Here is a 23,391-nt window from a genome sequence, read left to right on the forward strand (position 1 = left end):
AAAAGGAGAAGTAAATGAATTAGAAAATAGAAAAAGTCATGTTAATAAATAAACCTAAGAATGAAATCTTTGTAAACAAGCCCATAAAAACAACAAACCCATGGTAAATCCAACTGAGAGAAAAATTATCAATGTTTCCTCATCAGATAATATCAGCATCTCATCAAATAATAGCAGGTTTGGAAATAAGTATGCTACCGAAAAATTTTAAAACTCTTAATGAAAAACCATTAGTTCCAAAATTCATTCAAGAAATTGAAAAATCTAAGTCAGTACTAAATAACAGAAAAAAAAACCCAAACAAACACAAAACTATTAAAGAATCATCTCCAGGAAGGCTCAGATATTCTGTAGCATTTTAATTTTTAAAAAGTTTACATGTATAGATGAATTCTAACTTTTCCATTTGGAATATAAAAGAAATAGAAAGAATAGGAATCTATTTTCATCACCTATATGCAGTTACTGTTGACATTTTGTTGTCATTTACTTCCAATTTTTGCTATTTTAAATGTTTAAAATAGTTGTGTGATCTTATTCTATAAACATTTTAGTAGGCTGCTTAACTGTAATATAATAAAACTGTTCATTTTAAAAATTATATGTAGACACTGTTTGAGATATAATAGAGCTTATAGAAGAGATGTAAAGTTTACATGAGATATATAATAAGGTGCTTGGTACAGTGTCTGGGACACTGGCGTTCAACAAATGGTAGCTACTATCGTTAATAGTTTGCAAAGGGCTTTTCCTTTTGCAGATATTATTTAATTCATAATGGGCATTACTATCTCTCAACATGCTTTTTCCTCTTTAATGGAATAGGCAAGCCTAGGGCAGTAGGAGTGGTAAGTGGCAAGATCCTGGATACTGTCTGAAAATAGAGCCAAGATAACGATTTGTGGTTGGTCAGGTGAGGGAGAGGGGCTCCCCTGGTGGCTCAGAACTAAAGAATGAGCCTGCCAATGCAGGAGATGCAGGTTTGATCCCTGAACTGGGAAGATCCCCTGGAGAAAGAAACAGCAATCCACTCCAGAATGACTGCCTGGAAAAACCCCACAGACAAGAGGAGCCTGGCAGGCTACAGTCCACGGGATCCCAAAGAGTTGGATATGACTTAGTGACTGAACAACAACAATGCATCCCAGAGAGGCCAAGAATATATTATTGCTCTTCAAGAGAATCCTTCTGCTTTGTTGGTTTTGCTAAGAAGGTAGAGTCCAGGCTGAGCAGAGTTCAACAAGTTGGGGCTTAGAGTGTGGTAGAGAAAAGAGGTGTCCTGTGTCTCAAATCTCAGAGACGCACACAGGGCCAGGATCCTGAGTGGTTCATAAAGACATTAGTGAATACAGGTTTAGTTCTTTCATATGAGGGATTTGGCCTACATGGCATGGAAATAAAGGATTGATTATTACTCTGAAGTCACTGGGAGACCCATGATCAAAGCAAGTACTCCAGCCTCTGCAAAGCCTCAATCTCCCGTTCATGTTTCTTTACAGATTGCTTTTTCACTTATGTTTTCATTGCTTCCATTTCCTGTTTGAAATTTGTTTTTCTAATGTCTCTGACCTTTCCCCTTTTCCCTTAACTTCTCTCCGCTGCTTTCCTTCTCTGTTTATCCCTGTCTTTCCCTTTCTTAACTGCTTTTTCTTTTCACGCCTCCCCACTTGCCCATTCAGACCTTAACCCACTGCTTTCCCACAACTGCTTCTATTACTGAATGCTTCACATTTCAACGGTTCTCTTCTCCAAATGATCTCTACTTTTGGACCTGCATTTTTTCAATTTTTCACTTAAATGTTGATTCTCTTTATATGTGTTTTTATGTTTTTCATCTCACCTGATTAACTGATCTCTAAGAATTTGTTGTTTTTGTTGTTCAGTCGCTCAGTTGTGCCTGACCTTGCGACCCCATGGGCTGCAGCACACAAGGCCTCCCTGTCTTTCACTGTCTCCTGGAGCTTGCTCAAACTCATGTCCATTGAGTCAGTGATGCCATCCAATCATCTCATCCTCTGTCATCCCGTTCTCCTCCTGCATTCAATCTTTCCCAGCATCAGGGTCTTTACTGAGTCAGCTCCTTGCATCAGGTGGCCAAAGTATTGGAGCTTCAGTATCAGTCCTTCCAATGAATATTCATGGGTGATTTCCTTTAGGATTGACTAGTTCGATCTCCTTGCAGTCCAAGGGACTCTTACAAGAGTCTTCTCCAACACCACAGTTCAAAAGCATCAATTCTTCGGCACTCAGCCTTCCTTATGGTCCAACTCTCGCATCCATACATGACTACTGGAAAAACCATAGCTTTGACTAGACAGACCTTTGTCAGCAAAGTAATGTCTCTGCTTTTTAATATGCTGTCTAGGTTTGTCATAGCTTTTCTTTAAAAGCTATTATTATTGACTTTCAATAGATTACCTATAAATTGTATCTAAAGAAAATTTTAAAGTGGCTTTCCTCTACCTTCAGGTGCTCAAAAGTTACATTTTAAAATTTATTATTTAATCTAAATCTTCAAACTGTTGTTAGCAGAAAATCTTCAGAGAAATCTTATTTGGGAGGCCGATATATAAAACTAATTAAAGTGAAGCTGTTTTGGTGGTAAGGGACCTAGAGCCCTGAAGCCTCCTTGAGAAACCCTTAAGGCAGTGGTAGGGGTCACACAGGCAAAATGAATGAAGGGAGGTATATAAGACAGTAGGAAGCTATGCGGCAGTGGGGACCATGTCTCATTAGACAATAGTCAGCTCTAGTCAACTGTTCCCACATGGGAATGTGGTGCCTGGTGTTGCCACATCATGCATTTTTTGTAAGAGAATCTGGAAAGTCAGATTTTATGTAAAATCTCTTTAAGTAGTGGCAGTAATTTTATATTACCAAGAGATAATCATATGTTGTGAGAAAAATGCATGCACAGGCTAAATAGAACCCATTGGCCTGTTTGCTCTCTCTGGTTTAAGATGTGAAAGGTCACTGGGAAATTGCAAGATAAATCTTGCTCCACCACCCCTAACCTATCCTACCCATGCAAGTCATAGTTCATTTCAATATTACAAAATAGCTTTTGTAGTACACAATATTTTTAGTGTATATAATTCATAGGTTAATATATTTTATCAAGCTAACAAAAAACTCAGTTTTTTTTTTTAAGTGTAGATCAGATGTTAATTCTAAATTCATACTTTAGCCAGCTCCAAAAAAGGGGAAGAATGGAAAGGGAAGGAGAAAAGAAACAGTAGTAATCGCTAAAATCTTGTTATGTGTCTAACAGAACATTTAGATTGCTGGAGCCACTTGCTTCAGAGAAGAAAAGTTTCAGAATAATGAAATGAACCCTTCCAATGTCATAGTTCATCACATGATGTGCTTAGTGGCAGAACATTAGTGTCTTGTTTGGTAAACCATCAGGTGCTTGTCTATCTCAGCTTCTATAAGTATTTCCGAGTGACTGCTGAAATTGCAATAGTGATCACAGAGTTCCCTACATCTAGCTGTGCTTTTTTGATGTCCCACAGGAATGAGCATAGATGGAAAATAACTCTGGACATTACCAGGGCTTCTCTTCAGTGTGGATTTGCTGATGTACAATGAGGTGTGAGCTCTGCCGGAAAGCTTTTCCACACACGTGGCATTCATATGGCTTCTCTCCAGTGTGGATTCTTCGGTGCCCCAGAAGATGCGAGCTATAGCCGAAAGCTTTCCCACACACATCACACTCATAGGGCCTCTCTCCACTGTGCATTCTCTGGTGTCCAACAAGAGCTGAACTATGACTGAAAGCCTTTCCACACTCATCACATTCATATGGTTTCTCCCCACTGTGGCTTCTCTGGTGATGGAAGAGGCCTGAGCTCTGGCTGAAGCTTTTCCCACACTCACTACACTGGTATGGCTTCTCTCCAGTATGAACTCTCTGATGTTGTATCAGATGTGAGCTCAGACAGAAAGCTTTCCCACAGTCGTTGCACTGGTATGGTTTCTCTCCTGTGTGGGTCCTCTGGTGTCGAATAAGGCCCGAGTTATAATGAAAAGCTTTCCCACAGTCATTACACTGGTATGGTTTCTCTTCTGTGTGGGTCCTCTGGTGTCGAATAAGGCCTGCACTGTAATGAAAAGCTTTCCCACACTCATTACATTGGAAAGGTTTTTCTCCAGAGTGGATCCTTTGATGCTGAACAAGATGTGCCCTGTAATAAAAGCCTTTCTCACACTCATCACACTGATGTGGTTTTAACTGGCTATGTATTCTCTGATGGTCAGTAAGCTGTGAGCTCTGAATGAAAGTTTTGCCACATACATTACACGAATAGGATCTCTCTCCAGGGTGGATTCTTTTATGTCTAATGAGGCTTGACTTTAGAGTGAATCTTTTCCCACATTCATCACACTTAAATCTCCTCTCATTTGAAGTGTTTCTCTGATATCTTTCCATCCATCCTTTATGTTCTTGGGTTTCTCCACATTCAAAAGCCTCTCCATTGATTTGGTCTGATAACTTTTCTTGGGATTCCATATCTACAGTAAGTTCCTGCTTTATATCCGGCTCTTCTTTCTTTATTCTTATCACATCACCTGAAGTAAAAAACACAGTATTCAAATGTCACTGAAATATATAGGAAATAAAATGAAACATTTGTTAGACATACACAGCTTCAATATACTAACAAAATGATTTTACAACATCTGAAGAGGAGATTGGGAGATAGCAAAGGAAGAGAAGATTAGCAGCCACTGGATGGGGAGGGAGTGATTCAAGAAAAGAGTGGAGAAAAATCAGGGAGGATGATGAGGGATCTAATGAATAATCACTGTAAACAATAGAAGAAGATCTCAGATAAGAGCGGGTTCATCAGGGAGGCCACAAGTTGGGTAGAGAGGGATGAAAGAGCAGAAACTGTGGGAGTAACAAAACAAGACAGGAAGCCAGCAGTGGCAGGTATCAAGATGGAACCATGAAACAACTTTGTGCAGAGTGTTCTGAGGAATAATGGGAAGACCTTTAGACATATGAATACATGAGAGATCAGCCAAAAAGAAGTATGACATGTCCAAACATGCAGAACAAGGAGATTAGACTTTAGACACACAGGGTAAAAGAGACAGAAATTGCTTTAGCTCACAGAGACATTATTACTCTTCTTACAAAGAACACTGGGAATCTGTCAAAACTGAAACTACACTCTGTGGGTCATTTGAGACTGAGATTCTCAAGAAAACAACAGTAACACAGAGGAGGTTCTTTAGCAGACCCTAGCCTCCCATCTGACCTTATCCAAGGAAAGCATGATCCCATAATTTCTTTGCCTGTCTTTCCTACAGAAGTTCCTCTGAGTAGAGTCCCAACAACCCCCACTCAGGGTGAGAGATGTGGCCACTTCCTCAATGATCAATAGTTTCTGAAAAAAAAAAAAAGTGAGAGATTATCCCATTCAAGCCATGTTCTCCCTGCAGTAGTCACATTTTTAGGGCCCAGAGTAAAGGGCAGAATTTATAACCATGTAGAAATAATGCAGGGAAAGGTGGTTTGTTTTGTGTGACAAAAGACACTAAATGAAGGAAAAGACAGCTTGGAGACAGTCACACTGGCCATCTTTCAAACCCACCAATTTCCTTCCCACTTGGTTTTGCACATGCTCTTCTGGCCTACAATGCTTTCCACCTCTACTATTCATTTGGTTGATTCCTATTCTACTTTTAGGATTAGTTACCGTGTTATTTTCTTAAAGAGACCTCTGACATACCTCTCTCCCCATATACAATCTATCACAGCATATTTATTTGTGTGGTTATTTGTTTAATGCCTCTGTCGTCAGATTGTTGTAAGCTCCATGAAAACAGATCATGTCCACTTTGTTTATTACACCCAGTGCCTTGCACAGTGCCTGGAATATAACAGGTACTTAATATACATCTGCTGAATGATGAACAATTCTAAGGTCTTCAGGGGAGCTATATGACCTACGTGTCAACACTAACCACAATCCTGTTGGTGTTGAGGGTCCTTAAGCTGGATTTCCATGGTGTGAGGCTGGAGATATGCTGCTTTCTTAGCTGGATCCAGAAGTACCGATGTCTCAGAAAGTACTTCCTGTGTCCAGGCGTGGGTTGAAACCTGAGGATAAGCAAGCTCATTTAGGCAACTGAAGGGCCCACAGAATAAATGATCCCCAGAAATCCCACAAAGGACCAGCCTGGATGCCCACTTCCCAACTCTGTCCCCACTGAGCATAGGGCCCTTTCCTATCCACTGGCCTGATTAATCTAACTTCCTCTCCAGATCTTCCAGCATAGCCACTGCCTCCTCTCCACTCTCTGGATTGCTTCTGTATCCAGTCCTGCAGTTCCTCAGGCAGTATGGTTGAGCTGCACCAGCACCACCAAGTCCAACGTCTGTTCCTTGGTGGGTATCTCAGGCCTTAACTGCTCATAGTAGAATACCCAGAGCTGGCACAAGACTGCAAAGGGCCAAGGAGTCTCTTGGTAGCAGAACTATGGGAAGCGGTGGTGGAATAACTCCTGGTTGTTTTGGCTGCTCTCTTTTGGGCCAGATCTCTTATTCCCAGCATGCCCTTTTTATTAGTTACTTCAAAGAGCCCTTATTGACTCTTCAGGAACCTCTAGATGAAAAACAGTGGCCATTCTTGCTCCAATGGGCCAAGAGGAGGATTGCTGCTACAAGTGTTATCCTTTAGGGCACACTCGTAGGGTTACAGAAACCACAGTTAAAAAGATAGGCTGATTCAACATTTGAGCTCATACACTAAGTTTAATCTTTCTGTTCTAGAAGAAAAAGGAAGCTCAATCCCAAATTAAAGAGAATTCAATAAAGAAAATGTAAAAAATAAAAGTTTAAGGCAATTAATACCTTTTTCTAAATAGGAGAAGGAATGTTTGTCAAGAGACAGCATTTTTGACAATACTGGGAATATTGTTGGATGCCTTATTCCTCCAAATAACAGCAAAACAATTAGTTGATATGGCCAATTAAGTTTATTCTTATGAGAAATGGAGAGCACTTTGATAGTCTTGCTAGTACCTCCTAGGGGAGAAGGCAAAGTCAGAATATTTATGAGGTTTGGGGGGCTTACGGCAGATCTTTCAAGGAAGGATAAGGATTGGGCAAGGATAGTGATAAAGTAGTATAGGTGAAGATTTTCAGTTGAAGGTTTTGAAAAGTCTAAATCCTATCTGTTGAAAGTTGAAGTGTTTGATGTTCACAGAAATGGATAGACGGGTAAGTTGTTAAACCACATAATTATCAGCAACTTTTATCTTTTAGGGCAAGTAAAGTTATGTTGATAAAGAAATAGAATAGTGAAGTTACACTTAGGGAAGACAGCTGAATACTAAAATTATGTTAGTGTAGGTAGCAGGCTGTGTGGGTGTAGATGCTTTCAGTTTTCTATGTAATAGGAGACTTAAGCAGGGCCTATGGGTTTAGGGAAATGTGGACTAACAACTGATTAGCATGGTGGGCAGTGATTAAGAGCACAGGCTTTGGATTCCAAAAGACCTCGGCTTGAATCCTGTCATGTTTTCTTATATGTGCTAGTTTAACATCTCCAAGCTTGTTTCCCCTCTGTAAAAACACTTTAGAGGCTTTTAAACAATGTTTTATTTGAAATAATGTTAAACTTACTAAAAATTTTTCAAAAAAAGGTACACGACAGTCCCTTCCCCTAACATTCACATCTTACATAACCACAGCACAATTCCAAAACCAGAAAAATAATGTTACAATGTGATTAACTAAACAGCAGACCTTATTATATAGCGTCTTTTTGAGGATAAATTAAACTCAGTGCCTGGCACTTAGTAAGACCTCAGTTTAGAGTGCTGCAGTTACCACTGTGACTTGGTCACCCAGCCGCTGGCTCCAGGCATGACGCTTTGGTACACTTCCAGGTTTCCGGACACAGAACAGAGGACCACGCAAGGAGGCCCTCTAGTGCCTTCTCTGCACCTAGCATCTTTAACTCACTGGGCAGCTTTGGTAAACACCTCCACTTTCCCAGTCGTAGGAGAAAGGCTGTTTCAGGAATAACTCAAGATAAAGGATATGGAGCCCACTAACACGTGTTGTCTTCTACTAGTTTAAATCTTCGAGCGAATAAGACAATATGGTAAGTTAACCAGCCAGACTACAAACCCTTTTCCCAGTTACCGCACTGGCACATCACGGTGCCCCAGCCTCGGGAAGTGTTGGCTGTCTGTGTATCCTTTAAGCCACAAGGACATGGCTGACCATAAAAGGCTTCCGGGAGTAGGCGGCCGAGTCGGACAAACGGATGGCCCTCATGGAACTCCTCGGGTTAACATCACTGACCCAGGAGTCCTAGTCTTAGAAACTTTCTGGAGCGCCGGCCGGCAGCGGGGCGGGCTCCTGTGGAGTCTCCGCCGGCACTTCCAGCGCCGGCAAGAGCAAGGAAGTGACTCCCCCGACCCGCGCCCGACCGACCTGGGGGTCCCACCGCGGCGTCCGGCTGTCTTCCCGCCAGTCTTATCCCGGCCCAAGGGAGGTAGCCGCCCTTACCGATCCAGCCCCTCGGAGCCTCAGACCTGCCGCCAGCGGAAGTGCGTCCGCGAACCCTGCCCGGCTGTGCGCCCCCGCTTCCGGCGGCTTCGGAGGAAAGGTCCGAGCCGTTTAGTGTGGCCGAGCCCCCCGCGAGGTCTGCACACGGGGACACCTATGTCTGTGGCGTTTTGCTTAATAACTCTCCTCCTCTTAAAAAGAGGATCTGAACGCCAGCTCCGCGGCTTTGAGTTCCTAGGCCCTGTCCTGTTCGGGGCGGCGGGCAGGGACATTCCCAGGCGTGCTGCCCCTCCGACCACCACTTCTCCGTTCCTATTCTCTGACCCGAGTACTCGCGTCCTCCTTGCCAGCCTACCTCTCTGGACAGCATCCGCCACTCCGTCCCGACCTCCATCAACTTGAATATATTTACCAGGCAGACACATCGCTCAACCAGAATGTGTCCGCAGCATTGCCATCAGCACAATCGCTCAGTCTTGACCCGCAAGGAGAGAAAGGGAAAGGAGAAGGATTAAGGCACATTGATGAGTGCGGTGTTGTTCGTTCAATTTACAACCCGGAAACAAGCAAAGAGCAAAGTGATCTGCCCAAGTTTGCACAGCCAGGGACAGGATGCGCACCACGCATGCGTGACCCAGACCTGTCCTGGGATCCCTACAACGTGGCCACAGTGAGGGCTCCAAAGCCAGAGACTACCGCTGCTCAAATTAAAATGACCGTTTGCAGGCTTAATGTGTGACATTTAAAAATGAAACTGTTACAGGGCTCTTTCAGCTAGATGCAATATAATGTTGGTTAGGAGCTGTTCAGTACTATAATAGGCGCGAGGAGTACAGCGAAAGTATAGGAAGGAGATGGTCCTTGGCCTAAGAAGCTTACAGTCCAGCTGGGGACACGGACTAGCTAGTGCTTAGAAACTTCTGATATGGAGTTGGGCAAGTTGTACTGGAATCCTGAGTTCTCCAGATTATTAGCTAAACTTTAATAAACCCATCTCCTATACAAATTAGAGATACTAGTAGTTCGCAGGAGTACTGTTGTCAGGTTGGTTTATTTCTTTTCCTGGACGGACTAAAGAGTTTTCAAAGCAACAGGCAAGTTACAGCTCAGTTCAGCTCAAGCAGATAGATGTTTTATTAGACACAAACTCTCAAAACACAGGAGCAGGTCGCCTCCACATATTAGCTGTTCAGTCATGTCCGACTCTTTGCTACGCCATGGACTGTACCTGCCAGGCTCCTGTGTCTATGAAATTCTCCAGGCAAGAATAATGGAGTGAGTTGCCACTCCCTTCTCCAGGAGACCTCCCAGACCCAAGGATCTAACTCAGGAATCTGCCTTGCAGGTAGATTCTTTACCATCTGTGCCATCAGGGAAGCGCATATTCCTTGGCGTCCCCTCTTTTGTACTTCCTGTCTCTTCTTTTGGTTATGCCCTGTGCAAAATAGGGCTTGTACCTGCCACCAATCAATGAAAAAGAATGCAAATAGGCATATGCTCAAGGTCAATTGGCATTTGCAAGTTATATAACAGCACATCTGTTGTATCTGTCTTCCCATAATTCAGTCTGTTATAATCAGATGTATATATGTATAGAATATTTATGAACCCTTACTAGGCTCCTAACTGCATAAAGTTACTCTAGGAAGTCCCTGTGGTTAGTTTGTATCCACTGTATACCTAGGGCACATGTGCAGGAATTGGAAAAATCTCTGTGGTTATTTTGTAGCATATCTGGGATCTCTCCTGTGTGTGTCTGGGAAGAGGTTTAGAAAAGGTCTCTACAGGATACTAGCTTGTATCCTTTTCAGCAGAGGCAACCCTCCTTTCTCATGCCTACCTTCCTACCTAACTCTGTGATGAATTAGGAAATATTACACTGCAATATTACAATGCAACACATAGTAACTTGCTGTTTTCCTAAGAATTACAATAAAAACTACTTGGTAATTCGATTTCTTACCTTTAGGCAAGAATCTTTATTATTTTATTCTAGGCAGTGAGTGAGTGAACTCCTTGAAACTACCTTAAAAAGTGAGACTCTTTTCATTTTTGTTATTCCTGCACCCTTGTCTTAAACTGAGTGGCAATTCATTGTTGCACAATAAAGTTTAATTGTTGCAAGTGGCACAGAGAATGAGTGCTTCAAAACTTCTTTGGCAGGCACCACAAAAGTTTTCTTTAAGAAAATTAGGACCCCAGGGAGAGAACAGAATCTTCTGGAAAAATCCAACAGCTGATGGGCTGTAACTTGTATAGAATGCTTCCACTCTGCAGGCATTTTCAGTTGGTAAATGGAGTAGGAAACAGGTGTTGGGGAGGAAAATTTTTCTTTCTACATTTCTAGGTTCTTTGGTTGGTCTTATAATTAGTATAAAACATTCTCAGGAGAAAAACAAATCGAATTTTATATGTATAGGAGCCCTGAAGATAAGAGGGGCTTACATGCCATCCTGACTTAATGAACGGAATAGGGGTCTGGGCATCAAAGGGCAGGAGGGTAATTCACAGGAGGATAAGAAGAGCAGATGTTTGGTAACTAGGTGTTTGCCCTGCCATATATATAGGTCTTTCAGATTTAAAAAGTTATCTCTGGTAATAACTCTTTTTTTTTTTTTTTTGGAACAAGCTCCCTATCTAAATTCTTTCAAGTAGTTAAGGGAGAGGTAAAAGTATTTCCTGAGTCTTCCAGGTTGATAGATTTCAACTCAAAATAATTCACATTCCAAAGTGGCACATTTCAGAGTAGTCTATTCTTCTCTCCTTCATACTCACTTTGAGTCTTGCTGAACTCCCACAAATTATGGGTCCACTGGAATTCTGTGCTCATGGGGGATTACAAATGCTACACGTGAATGGGGGCAAATCCTCTGCTCAGGCACATGCTCTGTTGTCCTATTTTACTTCACTTACAAAACACAAGTCAAAAGATAAAGTTAAGAATTTCAAGACTGTGACAACAGGGCATTAAACCAAGCTCATGACTTTCTGAAAGCAGGACATTTCTGAGCTCTAAGGCACTATGTGACTGCATAAGTCAGCTTTGAAGCTAGTACCACACACCTAGCAGACACTGTGAGGAACCTTACAAGGGAGGCAACTGTGGAGCAGGCTTCAAAGAAATGGGTGATAAATGTGGGAAAAATTTCACCTGGAATTCACAGGTTCTGGTTACAGCCTGGAAACAAGATACGGTAGGATTGTGATAGACTTAATGAATGAACTAGAGTTAATACCTTTGAAAGACAACTTACAGAACAATTCCCAGGGCACAGAATAGAGAAAGAGTGAGCACAGTCTTACTCCATCCTCAAGAGGAAGTAAAAACACAGTGACTATCATATCTAGTCAGGGTGAGTAGAGACTTGCGTTCTGCCACCTGCTCCCATGGTAGTATGGATGCTTCTCTCTCTGGCTAGGACTTTCATTCCCCAATGTTCCCCTATTTAATCACACTTGTGGTCCTGTTTCATCAAGTTCTTTCTCCAAATCCTCCAACATGATCACTGGCTCCTTGTCATCCTTTTGCTGATGCTCTGACATCCAGGCCTGGTGCTCCTGGGGCAGGCTGGTTAGGAACTCCTCCAGCACTAGCAGCTCCAGGATCTGTTCCCTGGTGTGGCATCATTCATTGATGGCAAAGTTCCCAGAGTTGGTTCAGAGCCTCACAGCATCAAGGTCCCTCCAGGTAACAGAAATGCCTCAAGTTCTGACTAGCAGCTACCTCCTGGTTGTTACTTTTCCTCCCATGTTGCCTATATTCATGGTCCCAAGTGTTGCCCTCTTCTTTCACTGTCAGGAGACTTTTCTGTTCCCTTTGATATTTAATAGAGAAAACTGCAGCCAATAAGACTTCTCTTGTTGCACAAGCTCTAGGGCACACAGGTTTCAGTAGCTGTAGCATGTAGGATTGGTGGTTGTGGGGCACGGGCTTAGTTGTTCCATGGCATGTGGGACCTTCCCAGACCAGGGATTGAACTGGTGTCTCTTGCATTGCAAGGTGGATCCTTAACCACAAGACCACCAGGGACACCCTGGCACCATTTCTAAGGTGAAATACATCATTATTAATTTAGAAAAATGCCTACTGAAATCTTTAGCTGAGGTGAAAGACTAGTCATCTTGAAAGCCACTGAATGAACCACTAAAATGTTAATTCAATGAACCATTAAAATGTAAATTCAAAAGGAAAACTGACAATTCTGGTGAATTGTCACATGTGACTGAAAGCATAAACTAGTTAAGACAGACACTACAACTCGTAATATGGAAACAATGTGAAGCTTGGCCACAAGTGACGAGATTAAAAATACCAAAGCAAGCATGTTGATGTTCTCCACTACAAATAAATCTACAGATAAGATTTCTGATCATGATCAGTAAGGGATCAAATTATGTCCAGATGTTTGCTAGCAACATAAACAGATAGGTCTGCATGCTTGTGTGTGAATACACATTCCCCACTGACAAGGTGCCTCTGCCAACGTCTCTGGAAGACAGACAGCGCTTCCTGTAGCCAGTGCTGGAGGGAGAGGGGGACGGAGGCAAAGGAGGAGGGTCTTCTTTCCTCCCTCTCCCAGGGGCCTCTGTGTGCACATGTGCATACATGTGTGTGTGCATGCGTGTGTGCATGTGTGTGTGTGTGTGTGTGTGTGTGTGTGAGTGGGGGTGGTGGGTGGTGGGTGGAAGAGCAGCTGTGTATTCAAAGTTTCAGCCCCTACCTACAGCTGCTGGCCTCATCTCATAGCATCTTATAGCAGCCCAGAGGGAAGTTAAACCTTGGGAAACAGGCTCTTACCCCTTTCTAGGCCTGGGCCTGACAAGCCCGCCAGAAGCCCACTAACCCTGGGCACAGCGGCTACTGCCTGGCCTCTCTAGGAAGATGCTCTTGGTGGTTGTCTGCTGGGGCCTGCAGGGAAAAGTCAGCCCAGCCTACCGGGTTCCTACTGCCACCATGATTTTGAAATGTATCACCCATTAGTCTTCTAAAAGGATGATATAGAAACCCCTTCCTCCCAACTTTGAAGTTGTGTTGCAGCGCAGCAAGACTTGTGGGGTCACAGTTCCCTGACCAGTGACTGAATGCGGTTGCCCCAAGTGAAAGCACCCAGGCCTAACCACTGGATGGCCAGGTAATCCCCCAGGACTGTCTTTTCTGATTTTATATCCCATAGTCATATTGCCAGTGACATAGTCAAGGTTAAGAACTAGGGCTCTGGAATAATATGTATGTTTATACCCTGCTTCCACTGTTTACTATGTATTCCTGTGCCTGCTACTTTACAGCTCAGTTTTCTCAACTATAAAATGGGAAATAAAATGGAAAATATAACAGCACGTGTACAGTCATGTGATAGGATGCATCAGCCTAGTGCCTGTAAAAAGAAATTATGAGTTCAACATGACCTTAAAACAAAATACTGGGTTATCTAGACTCTATAGTTCAAGGTCATTGAAACACAAATGCCATTCTTATAAAGCTTCTTCATGGAAAATTTTGTTCATTAGATTATCATATTTCTAACATAAAGGTTCTGTTTCTAGTTAGTTTTCATATAAAAACATGAAATTTAATATTTAGACCTTAAATGTTTTTATTTCTCACATTAGTGAAAAGGTACCTCATCAAACAGGTAAAATAAGTAAAGCAGGATTCACTTTTATATCCTGAAATCATTGGTAGAGCTCCAACTTGTTGCAGATTCCTCTCCACTCTTTTCTCAGATACCAACCCTTTCTATACTCTCCTGCCAGGCTTTTCTGGAGAGAGCAGCCAGCAGCACTGAAATAGTTTCAGGACCTAGTTTTGTAGTACTAATTTCCTCAGCCCTCTTCCAAAGTTGTTAGTAGCCAGAGAACCCTATTTCTACCAAGAGAGCTCCCCAGAACTACACCATCCTCCCACCCCAGGAAGGTGCCCCAACCCCCCACAGCATGGCAGTAAAGTCCTGGTTATGCTACTGTGTATGTCCTCCAAATTCGAAGGTTTACTTCAATTTGAACACCTTTCCTTACCTCTAACCCTAGCGTTACCCAATTTGCTTCTACTCCCTCCGTGTCTTCCTTCAATCTCAGGATTATGGCCTCTTGCTTTAAGTGCTCTTCTGGTTGTTTAATTCCTGGCATGACCGCTGGACATAGAGTTTGGCTTACATATTGGAATGCCACCGGTGCATACATCCTCGTTTTTGACATGACTAATTTAGTTTTGTTGTATCTTCAGTTTTTAAAGGAATACTTTAAAAGCACTGTTCTGCAGTACCTTGCTCAAACTATTCCATTTCGAGGCTTAGCCTACCTCTTCTTATGGAGAATCATTAACTAGAGTTAATGATAATGATCAGGCTCTCTTTACCTGAATCTTCTTTCCCCCACACTGTAATTCTGGTTATTTCCCAAGAGTCCTCTTTTTCTATTTTCATTGCCATAGACCAACTTATTTATTTGTTATTGTTTTGTCTCTAAGTTGTGTTTGACCCTTTTGCAACCCCATGTACACCCACCACACTCCTCTGTCCATGGGATTTCCCAGGTAAGAATACTGGAATGGGTTGCCATTTCCTTCTCCAGGGGATCTTCCCGACCCAGAGACTGAACCTGTGTCTCCCGCACTGGCAGAAAGATTCTTTATCACTGAGCCACAAGGGAAGCCTGACTCATTTATTAGCCTCCCGCAAATTTTGCTCTTCTGGTTTGACTTTAGCAAGCAGACACACGGCAATAAAGATTATATGCAGAACAGCAAACCAAAAATGAGAGAAAATAAAGAGATACTGGTCTTTCAGTCATTCATCTCAACGGATATTTATTATTTATTCAATATTTTTCCTGTTCTATTTCCTATGAATTTAAGTTCTTTACATGAACAGGTTTTCCCTCTTGTGAATTCTCTGATGTTGACTAAGGTGTGAGCTCTGACTGAAGGCTCTTCCACACTCACTGCATTCATAGGGTTTCTCTCCAGTGTGGATTCTCAAGTGTCGAATAAGGTGTGAACTCACTCTGAAGGTTTTTCCACATTCACTACATTCATAGGGTTTCTCCCTGGTGTGAATTCTCTGATGCAGGATAAGATGTGAGTTCAGGCTGAATGCTCTCCCACATTCTTTGCATTCAAAGGGTCTCTCCCCAGTGTGAATCCTTTGGTGTCTAATCAGATCTGAGCTCCCCCCAAAGCCTTTTCCACACTCATTACATTCATAGGGTCTCTCTCCAGTGTGGATTCTCTGATGCCTAATAAGCTTTGAGCTGTGTCTGAAAGCTTTTCCACATTCATTACACTGATGGGTCTTCTCGCCAGTGAAAACTGCTGCATGTTTAATAAGGTTTGGGTTCTTGAGAGATTTCCCACATGGGTGAATTTTTTCTCCAGCATAAATCCTCTGATGCTTAATAAAATCTGAATTCCATTTGAAACTTTGGTCACACGTACTGTGTTTACAAGATTTCTGGTGTGTAAATTCATTTGAGTTCAGATTTAAGTTTCTCTCACAGCCATCATGGCTTATTTCACCTGTAAGTGTATTTTTGTGGGTGAGGATTTTACTGAAAGCTGCATCCTGAGCAGATGATGATTTCCGAGACTCCCCTGAGTCTTTTTCCTGCTGCCTCTTTATCTTGCCTGCAGACTTACAGATGTCTTGAGGCTCAGCAGATCCTTCTGACACAAATTCTGAAATTCTTCCTGATACAATTCTCTGTGATTCCATTTTCTCATAAATGTCCAGCTTTGGCATGGATTCATTGTTTTCACTCTTGTTATCTAAAAAAATGATGAAAAAATAAAGAGGAAAATACCTGTTTGCTGAACTAAAAGAAGGTAAAACTTTGAGATACACCCAAGATAGTTACATAGTAGCCATGATTTGGCTACTCTAAAAACGTGACCTTTCAAATGAGAGGAGGGATGGATGAGGATAGAAGAGAAAGAATAATTGGTAAAAGCATATGTATGCAGTAGTTGGCAGAGAAAGGAAACAGACATGTGAGATGAGCAGACAACAATAGAGAAGAGTAGGAAGAGGATCATCAGCAGCAAGAATGGGAGTGGGGGGAACAAGGTAAGAAGACAGAACTATGAAATGTGACTGAGAAGGATCTTGGGGAACTTTGGGTCTATATTTCTACTGTTAGAGGGTGAAAGGGAGGCACCGTTTTAAAGAAAGTAGATGAGGACATAGATGCATAGAGAAGAGTAAAATTATAGACTCAGGTATGTGTATGTGGTGGGAAAAACCTCCATCCATCTATTCATCCAATCCATCTGTCCATTTCTTCTTCATCTTTCATGGATAATCAAATTCTGTCATTTCTGCTAAATGTCCCCTATATACCTCCCTTTCTTTACATTTCTGTTAACTATAGAACCTCACCACTTCCTGTTCAGATAACTGTAACCACCTCCTTGTTGTTTCACTCAGAGCTATTCTTCCTAGTCATCCTAAATACTCTCACCAGACTAATCATCATTAAACCTTGTCATTCTTACACGCTACTTAGAAATTCTAATCTCCTCTACAATACATCTGAGCTCTTCAGACTCATTTATGATCTAGTCCTCACAAATCCTACCTTCTAGCTCATCAATCTATACTGTGCTCGTGACTCTATATTAAACTATATTAAACTGGAATCAAGCTGCTCCTCTTCTTATAGGGTTTCCTTTGTCTAGAATAAGCTAGGATGGGAGAACGGGTTAGGCAGTACTGGTCTTAGGGTGGGAAAATTTACAGTTTTAGATGAGATAGATGGAAATGTTTCCAGAACAAACCTGAAAGCAGAATTTGGGTAATCTTAAAAATTACTGTAATCTATTCTTGGGTTTATTTTTTGGGACCATATACACCTAAAGTGATACTGAGTCCTTGAACCTTTTAAACAATGAGTTTTAGAACAGCAAAGAGGATTCTATGGAGGTAGTCAGCACAAGTATGGCAAACTTTCTATAAAAACATGAGGGCTTTGTAAAACTAAAAGTAAAATAAAAAGGCAATAATATGGATCTTGTTCTATGTATCTGTGAATTATATTCTATTTCTGAGTGTATCATCACATATTTGTCTCTCTTTTCCTATCATTATATCTGCTTCCCTATTAACATGTTTTATTTCTATGCATGTGTTTCTTTCACTTTTGCCTCTTTTCTCATTCCCTGATATTTTCTCAACCCATTCATTTCTTTTCCTTTAATTAGCTCATAACATGAAAACATCTCATGTTTTAAAAACATTCTAGATAAAGAACAAATGAAAAAGGAGACATTGTGGATAAAAAACAAAGTTCTCTCTCTCTTATTTTGGATGGCCAATGACACAAAAGGAAAAGAGTTCTCTCTTTCTTATTAAGTAATAAAGGAAAGGACCGTCTACAGTTACTTAGAATAGTCTTAGAAGGGAGGTTCACTGTCCCAGCACTTCAGGGACACGCACCACATACAGTATTGCTCCTTACCACAGTCCAGTAGGAGCTGGGGTTCTGAAGAACCATGGAGGGCCGTGGTGTCCACTGGCTGGAACTGGACACTAAGTGCTGGCCCAGGAGTTGCCACTTTTCTCCTGAATGGTTCTTGTCCATGTCCACAGGCTGGAATCTGAGAAAAATAAAGTACATTTGGGCTTATGAGAGAATCCCAGTTGGAATTAAACATCTTCCCAAACCAAAGAGAATCTTCCAGAGTTATACAAAACTGGGGAAGGAAGAATTAAGTCTGCCTCAATTGTAAAAGGTAGCATAGTACCTAGCAGAGAGGGAAGAGTTCCTACAAAGCTCACTTTGGGAGCCTGGTGCCTCAGATGGTAAAGCGTCTGCATGCAATGCAGGAGACCCGGGTTCAATCCCTGGGTTGGGAAGATCCCCTGGAGAAGGAAATGGCAACCCACTCCAGTACCCTTGCCTGGAAAACCCCATGGACAGAGGAGCCTGATAGGCTACAGTTCGTGGGGTCGCAAACAGTCGGACATGACTGAGCGACTTCACCTTCACTTCTTTTTCACAAAGCTCACTAGATATTCAATCTCAGGTCCTTTTCTCCCTATGTGCGACTCCATCCATCCTGGAGGTCTTAGATCCCCCAACCCCTTTGTACCTGGAGTACAGCTTCATCAGTGCCTCTCTCTAAATCTTCCAGTAGGGTCACTGCCTCCTCTCCACTCTCTGGGTAATGTTCACGCACCCAAGCCTGCAGATCCTCTGGCAGGATGGCCAGAAACTGTTCCAGAATTAGCAGCTCCAGGATTTGCTCCTTGGACTGGGTTTCTGGCTTCAGCCACTGACAGCAGAGCTCCCGGAGCTGGCTCAGTGCCTCTCGGGGCCCGGGAGAATCCTGGTAGCAGAACTGCCGGAACAGCCGCCGGCAGAGCTCCTGCCTGAGGGGATCATTCCTCTGTAAGCAAGCATCCTGCCTCCAGACAAAATCTTCCTCTTCCATCTTCACTATCAGAAGTCCTTCATCCTCCTGAAGGTTCTGAGCTGCAGCTTTCTTTGATTCAGTTGCCATCTTGAAATAAACTGTATTATCAGAATCCCACTTCTGCTCTGTGAAGAGCCTTTTTTAGTTTTAAGAACTCTCCTGAGGGATTAAAAAGATTACTATTACTGTCCAGGAAGACAAAAGATCACATCATAGAAAAAGTCATTCTCCATTATACAAAAATTGGCTGGGCATTTAAAATCACTGAAATACCTGTTTTGTGGACTTACAACTGTTACATAATTTCCACCTAAAAGCAGCTTAAAATTTAATTTTAAAAATAAGATAATTTATAGGCATTAAATATAAGACAGTATAAATATAAGGCAATAACAAATGTTACTTTGTCACACACAATTAAATTATATATTACTCATAAAGAAAATAACCATCAAAAAAGAGAAAAATGACAGAAGTGCTCAATAAGTTGGGGATGGAAAAGAGCACAGTAGGTTTCAATACTCAGGAAAAGCTTAATTAAAAAACTAACTTCTGATGAATGGATAGAATTTGACTAGGATGTTGGGAGAGAGAGAAACAGGAAATTACAAGCAAGGAACACCTTGAACAACTGGTTAAAATGGTAGGAACACAAGTGGGAAGGCAAAATGTCAGTAGGTTTGCATAAATAAATTATAGAGACAAAGGTTCTATTGAAGGAAGCTTCAAATGTCAAGCTCACGAATTCAGAGTTTATCTTTTAGGCACTGAGGAGCCAATGAAAGCTTCTGAGCAGAATGGCCTGATAAATACTGTTTGTGGAGATAAATATATTGTTCATCTCTAGGATGGACCATAATAGGATAGAAACATAAAGAGGCAACTGTCCTCAAAGTGTGGGGAAAATACAGGCTTAGAATGTTATAATTATTCAGAACATTGAACTAGGATTACTAACACATCTCTTAAATAATAAAAACCAGGCAACTTTCTTTAAAGGCCGAGGTTAACAATTTCAGTGTAACGAGCTTCTTCTGTCAAAATCTGAGATAAATCTGTTTCCTTTTGTCTCAACAATTCTCTCAGCCTTCTGAATTTAATGGCTCAGTCCATGTCCTAGATATCGAGGCCAATTAGATTACCAATAAAGCATAATAAACTGCACCAAGACCTGCTTATCAATCTTTTGTGAATCTTATCGTTAGATATCAGTTCCTCGTCTTAGCAGCACTTGGGAATGGTCTGTTTGGTATCTGAACTGAAAAACTGAATGAAGTAATTCAGAAGTGAAGCCCTAGCAAAAGGCAAATATCCATCTTTCAGGTCCTTCTACTAAACATTTCACCAAGCTGACTACTGATTGTTGCACAAACATATACTTTATTAAGACCTTAACACGGCAAAGCATTGGGCTAGAAGTGATATGGCAGTGATTTCTAAGAAAGTCTGAATTCAGAACTGGGCTCACTGCCTGTCATGTGAGAACTTTGTTAAAACAGATTCCTTGGCCTTCTGCCTATGGTGATGCTGATCTGGTTAATATGGGATATGCCTGGATTTTCTGTATTCTGATGTACAGATATAAGGAGTTTTAAAAACAGTGTTTGAGTTTCCAAGGAGTTTGCAAAAGAGTTGGAAAGAAATGACACAAAACACACATGGATACAGAACATTTAAATAACAAAACCTGCTTCACATGATACTGAAAATGTGTGATAAATGTTGAAAGCTGAAGTACTCAACAGATTGTATGGTAGAGACACTAAATAGCTTAATGGTTGTGAGGTAGGGAGAGAATGTGTGTGTATGTGTACAAATATTTCCTACAGGCGGTGGGGCTTAACCTGAACAATAAAGGATAAGAAAGATCCAGAAAGGCAAAAAGGAAGGGAGAGTAAACAGCTGAGAAAGTGCGAATGAACAGCAGATTGATGGTGAGACCAGCTTACAGGGTGTTAACTGGAGTGACTAAGAATTCTAATACCTGTAGGAGTCTTTTGGGCCTAGAAAAGAGAACAACAGTCTCAAAGGCCCCTTGCTGAATCATCTAACTTTGGAGAAAACAAAGCATAACTTTAGTTCCATCCTGATGCTCCAGGCCAGTTGCATCTATCTGGGACTTATCACCCCCTGTCCGGAAACCTACCACCCCCTACACCCGCCCAGAAGACTTATCACCCCCTGCCCAACTACAAGTGTCATCTCAACAAAAGAATACTCAAATTATCCCGCCTGATTGACGTTTCCCTTATCATTTCCACAAACCTCCCTATAAGTATGAAGCCTCCCTGATCCCTTTCGGCGCTCAGCCTGGTCATTAGGCCGACTGTCACCCCTCCTTGCCTGAATAAAGGTAACCTACTTCTGTTGAGGTCGTCTTTCCTTTTCTGCCTCGCCGGAACTGTACCTTACAATACCTCTGAGAAAGAATTCAGTAACTTGACTTTTGAGTTCTAGGTTCCTAACACTTAACATCTGTGGATAAAACACATATCATCTTGTATTATTTTCAATGTTTTTTTTATTGATTGGAGCCCCATGAGGTTAAGGACCATGCATTATTAATATTTATTCTTAAGTTCTCACTTTTGTTGATTTATTGGATAAAAGGGGAAATTAAGAAATACGAGTTTCCTATTGCTTTGTATATCCTGTATTTTAGATGCTAATGAGACATCCACTTAGAAAAACATTTCCAAAAGATATTAAGAGATTTTAATGGGAAGAAGTTAGGAATGGAAATACAAGTTTAGATAAGATCCATGGAAACGGCAGTTAAAGATAAATACTGAGCATAATTCTCCGAGAGTATGAAATGAAGCTCACAGGCTCAGACTGAATCTTGGAAAACAAGAGTCTGAGTGGGTATAAACGAGGTAAAAATTTAGCAATGACAGAGGAGGAAAGTGGGAGGGGGGTTTAGAGCTATGATGTATGTCTCAATTCTTACTAATTTATTGGGACATTCTTTTGATATAGAGAGCTAATTTAACTTCTTGCTATGTTTTCTAGACGTGTTAAGTGTTTACCAGGTAGTGTCCTAATACTTTATGGGCATTATCTCATTCTACAACATATGTTATCCCCTCAGATAGCTGAAAGTTCTGTCTTCAGATGTTTAATCACTTCTAATCCACTTAAAACAGCCCACAACTCTAGATAAAAATCATCTAATTTGCAAGGATTTGATATAGTCTCCCTAAAGCTGGGTTTCAAATGTCTTAATAACCTTAAACTAGTAAACATTTTTTGAGCATCTAGTGCTTTACAATCACTGTGTAAGAGGAGCATTACAAAACTAGCTAAGCAAATATGTAAACAAATATTACAACAGAGTAAGGAGTAATTAGTTACATTGGAGGTTTGGTAAAGAGAGTAAGGAGTAATTAGTTACACTGGAGAACTGGTAATGTGGAGGTTTCCTGTTGGATGAGTAGGTTCTTGGTGGATGGGTAGCTTCCGGGTGTGTACCATGGGATAGAAGTATGAGGTGTGCGGGGCTATACCTCCAGTAGAGGTCACAGAGTGGAACAGGGGATTCACAGTGCGTGATGACGAAGGCCCTCACAGCACCTTATGTTTCTCACAGAGGCATTTTCCGGTCTTCCAACTAACTTGCTTGCTTTGCTGTCTGGTCTCTCCTTCTAGAACGCGATATTCGTTTCAATATTAGTTTCTAGGCATCCCTAGTACACAGGGAATACTAAATATTTACTATGTGAATAAATTTCATGAGGATGCTGTAGCTGTCCCACTTTTCGTACAAAAACGCGGGTTACTCCTCCCAGGATGAGAGCAGGAGTCTGGGGCGGACTCGGGCAGTTTCTTCTGGCACATCGCAGTCGGCCCGAGACAGATGCCACCCTTCCCCCGCCTCGCCCAACTGGGTCAGGCCACTTCTTTTCCCAGTGACCCCAAAATCTCAGCCAGCAGGAAGGCCCGTAGTCCCCCAAACCACGCCCTCTCAGCGCTCAACGATGACGTCACGCGCGGCGGGGTAACTATGGAAACCCCTATCTATTCCAGATATAGGCCGGCGCAAACGCTTTCCCAACGCCAAACCTAGTTCCACATTTCCTCGGGATTCCTCTGAGGTCCCAGGTCCAGAGTGTCACAGGGCTGTTGCAATCCCGAAGGGAACATGATAGGGACTGGGTGTTTAAAGGAGACAAAGGACCGGACACCTGGGTCCCCAGACCCGGACTCACCTCTCCCACAGGGCTGGTTCCGATCGGACACTTCCGGTGGAAGGACGGCGCTGCACGACTTCTCAAGGCTTCCTTTCACAGAGACTTTTGAGGCTGCGCAGAAGGAGACGGGCTGACTTTGGACTGCACTTCCCAGAAGCCTTCGGGTATCCTCAGGGTCTGGGACTCCATTTCCCAGGCATCTTTGCCAGTCTTGGAGCTCTCGGAGCTTGCAGGGGGCGTTTTTTTCTCCTCTGTAGCAG

The 23,391-nt window shown here is 42.0% G+C and overlaps 2 protein-coding genes across 7 annotated transcripts; both read right to left on the bottom strand.

Moving 5' to 3' along the window:
• Nucleotides 1–3,058: 3,058 nt before the first annotated feature.
• LOC122429250 (zinc finger protein 501-like) lies at nt 3,059–12,283 on the bottom strand. The gene is made up of 5 exons (XM_043449486.1): nt 12,258–12,283; nt 11,990–12,146; nt 8,534–8,620; nt 5,977–6,112; nt 3,059–4,572 (listed from the first exon to the last, which is right to left on the bottom strand). Exons 1-5 carry the CDS (start codon nt 12,281–12,283, stop codon nt 3,548–3,550), a joined length of 1,431 nt encoding a protein of 476 aa, XP_043305421.1. The 3' UTR covers nt 3,059–3,547.
• Nucleotides 12,284–15,312: 3,029 nt separating this feature from the next.
• ZNF165 (zinc finger protein 165) lies at nt 15,313–23,225 on the bottom strand. Of its 6 annotated transcripts, none has more exons than XM_043450928.1 (4): nt 23,150–23,225; nt 18,618–19,100; nt 17,984–18,122; nt 15,313–16,295 (listed from the first exon to the last, which is right to left on the bottom strand). In XM_043450928.1, the coding sequence occupies exons 2-4, from the start codon at nt 19,026–19,028 to the stop codon at nt 15,391–15,393; spliced, it is 1,455 nt and encodes a 484-aa protein (XP_043306863.1). In that variant the 5' UTR covers nt 19,029–19,100; nt 23,150–23,225; the 3' UTR covers nt 15,313–15,390. The 6 variants fall into 6 exon arrangements, with proteins under 6 accessions (XP_043306863.1, XP_043306867.1, XP_043306866.1 ...); XM_043450932.1 differs by lacking the exon at nt 23,150–23,225 and adding an exon at nt 23,004–23,022; XM_043450931.1 differs by lacking the exon at nt 23,150–23,225 and adding an exon at nt 22,697–22,919.
• Nucleotides 23,226–23,391: the final 166 nt, after the last annotated feature.

The sequence above is a fragment of the Cervus canadensis genome, chromosome 28, assembly GCF_019320065.1.
Source record: "Cervus canadensis isolate Bull #8, Minnesota chromosome 28, ASM1932006v1, whole genome shotgun sequence".
Taxonomy (NCBI): domain Eukaryota; kingdom Metazoa; phylum Chordata; class Mammalia; order Artiodactyla; family Cervidae; genus Cervus; species Cervus canadensis.